Genomic DNA, 1,347 nt, shown 5'->3' with positions numbered 1-1,347 from the left:
CACACACACACACACACACACACACACACACACACACACACACACACACACTTTGTAATGACAAAGACAAAACTCATTTTAAAAAACCGGGTTCTGTTATGCTAAACATTATATCCATATCAAATGTACCTATAGTAAAACCACGACGTCCCATCTGAAAAGTAAAAATAAATTAAACAAGAAATGAAAACAGTGTAGCACCTCCATCCAACATCCAAACGTAAGTGATGTGTACCATTGCATCTTCCTTCTCTCTCTCTCTCTCTCTCTCTCTCTCTCTCTCTCTCTCTCCCTCTCTCTCTCTCTCTCTGCTACTTTACTTTATTTTTAGACCTGGCTAAAGAGGTATGTCTTCAAAACAACACAGAGACCTTATAATGGGAAAGCTATTCAAATGTGCTAAGCCCAGAAAGCAACAATTGTCAGAAGAGATAAAACACGACTTGTTTCATTCTTTTAACTACTGTAACCTACATTGTGTGTTTTTTCTTGCCTTTCTTCAACATTAAGAGTTTTAATTTCGATAAAAATACTTCCAGAGCAGAAACAATCAATACCAGAAATTAAGAAATTGCAATTTAAAAAATCTAAATTCTGGGCGTGGTACACCTAAACAACTGGACAAAGTTATGGCGTTTCTTGTGCGCCATGATTTTTTTCCTAAATCAATACAAATTTTGTTCAGAAAATAAACGTAAGACACTATTTTCACAGAGTTGTTGACTTACGTCCTTTCCTCAGGCTCTGAGCTCCTGCCTTCCACTGCGGCCTCAGTTTGGTGGTGCCGGAAGTCGTAGTGCTCAGCGGCGCATGCGCGGCAGAGTCCACGGAGGATTGTGGCCCAGCAACATCGCTGGTGGACGCTTTCCGATCTGCGACAAGTACAAAGGCACCACTTTTATCTATCGTTCATCCCCTTGAGGAGATTTGGATTGCAATGTGAGTTTTACTCAGTATAGTTTTAGTAAAGAGATGCACATTGACACAGTGACGCAAATGATACACGTCAAAATTGGGCAAAATATTGTACTGCCGCAAGTGCCCTGTTCACGTCATAAAATTTGCCGCAAATGGAATTCTCCAGAATGACCTACTAGAACCACCGTACAATTATCCATTTACAATGGTATGTTACGCATAAATGCATACAATTATTATCAAGTCATAAAAAAGTGGCAATCCGGAATGAAAGAGTTAAGTTACAGGTACATGTATGGCATGCAGAGACATAACCAGAAACTTTTACAGTACTTTGTAATGAAACTGATGTAAATGAATATCGCTCTTTCTCTCTCTCTCTCTCTCTCTCTCTCTCTCTCTCTCTCTCTCTCTCTCTCTCTCTCTCTC

At 39.7% G+C, this 1,347-nt stretch overlaps 1 protein-coding gene across 1 annotated transcript in view; it reads right to left on the bottom strand.

The window, feature by feature from the left end:
* The window catches only part of LOC101864511 (titin homolog), a gene marked incomplete in the record, with an annotated part of 108,366 nt that overhangs the window by 51,841 nt on the left and 55,178 nt on the right, over positions 1–1,347 (bottom strand). Inside the window, 1 exon segment of the mRNA XM_035968182.1 lies at positions 729–872. Coding sequence (XP_035824075.1) covers positions 729–872 — 144 coding nt within the window.

The sequence above is a fragment of the Aplysia californica genome, unplaced genomic scaffold (assembly GCF_000002075.1).
Source record: "Aplysia californica isolate F4 #8 unplaced genomic scaffold, AplCal3.0 scaffold00044, whole genome shotgun sequence".
NCBI classification, from domain to species: domain Eukaryota; kingdom Metazoa; phylum Mollusca; class Gastropoda; order Aplysiida; family Aplysiidae; genus Aplysia; species Aplysia californica.
Note: the sequence above shows the minus strand (reverse complement) of the source record. Positions and strands in the feature narration are given on the sequence as shown.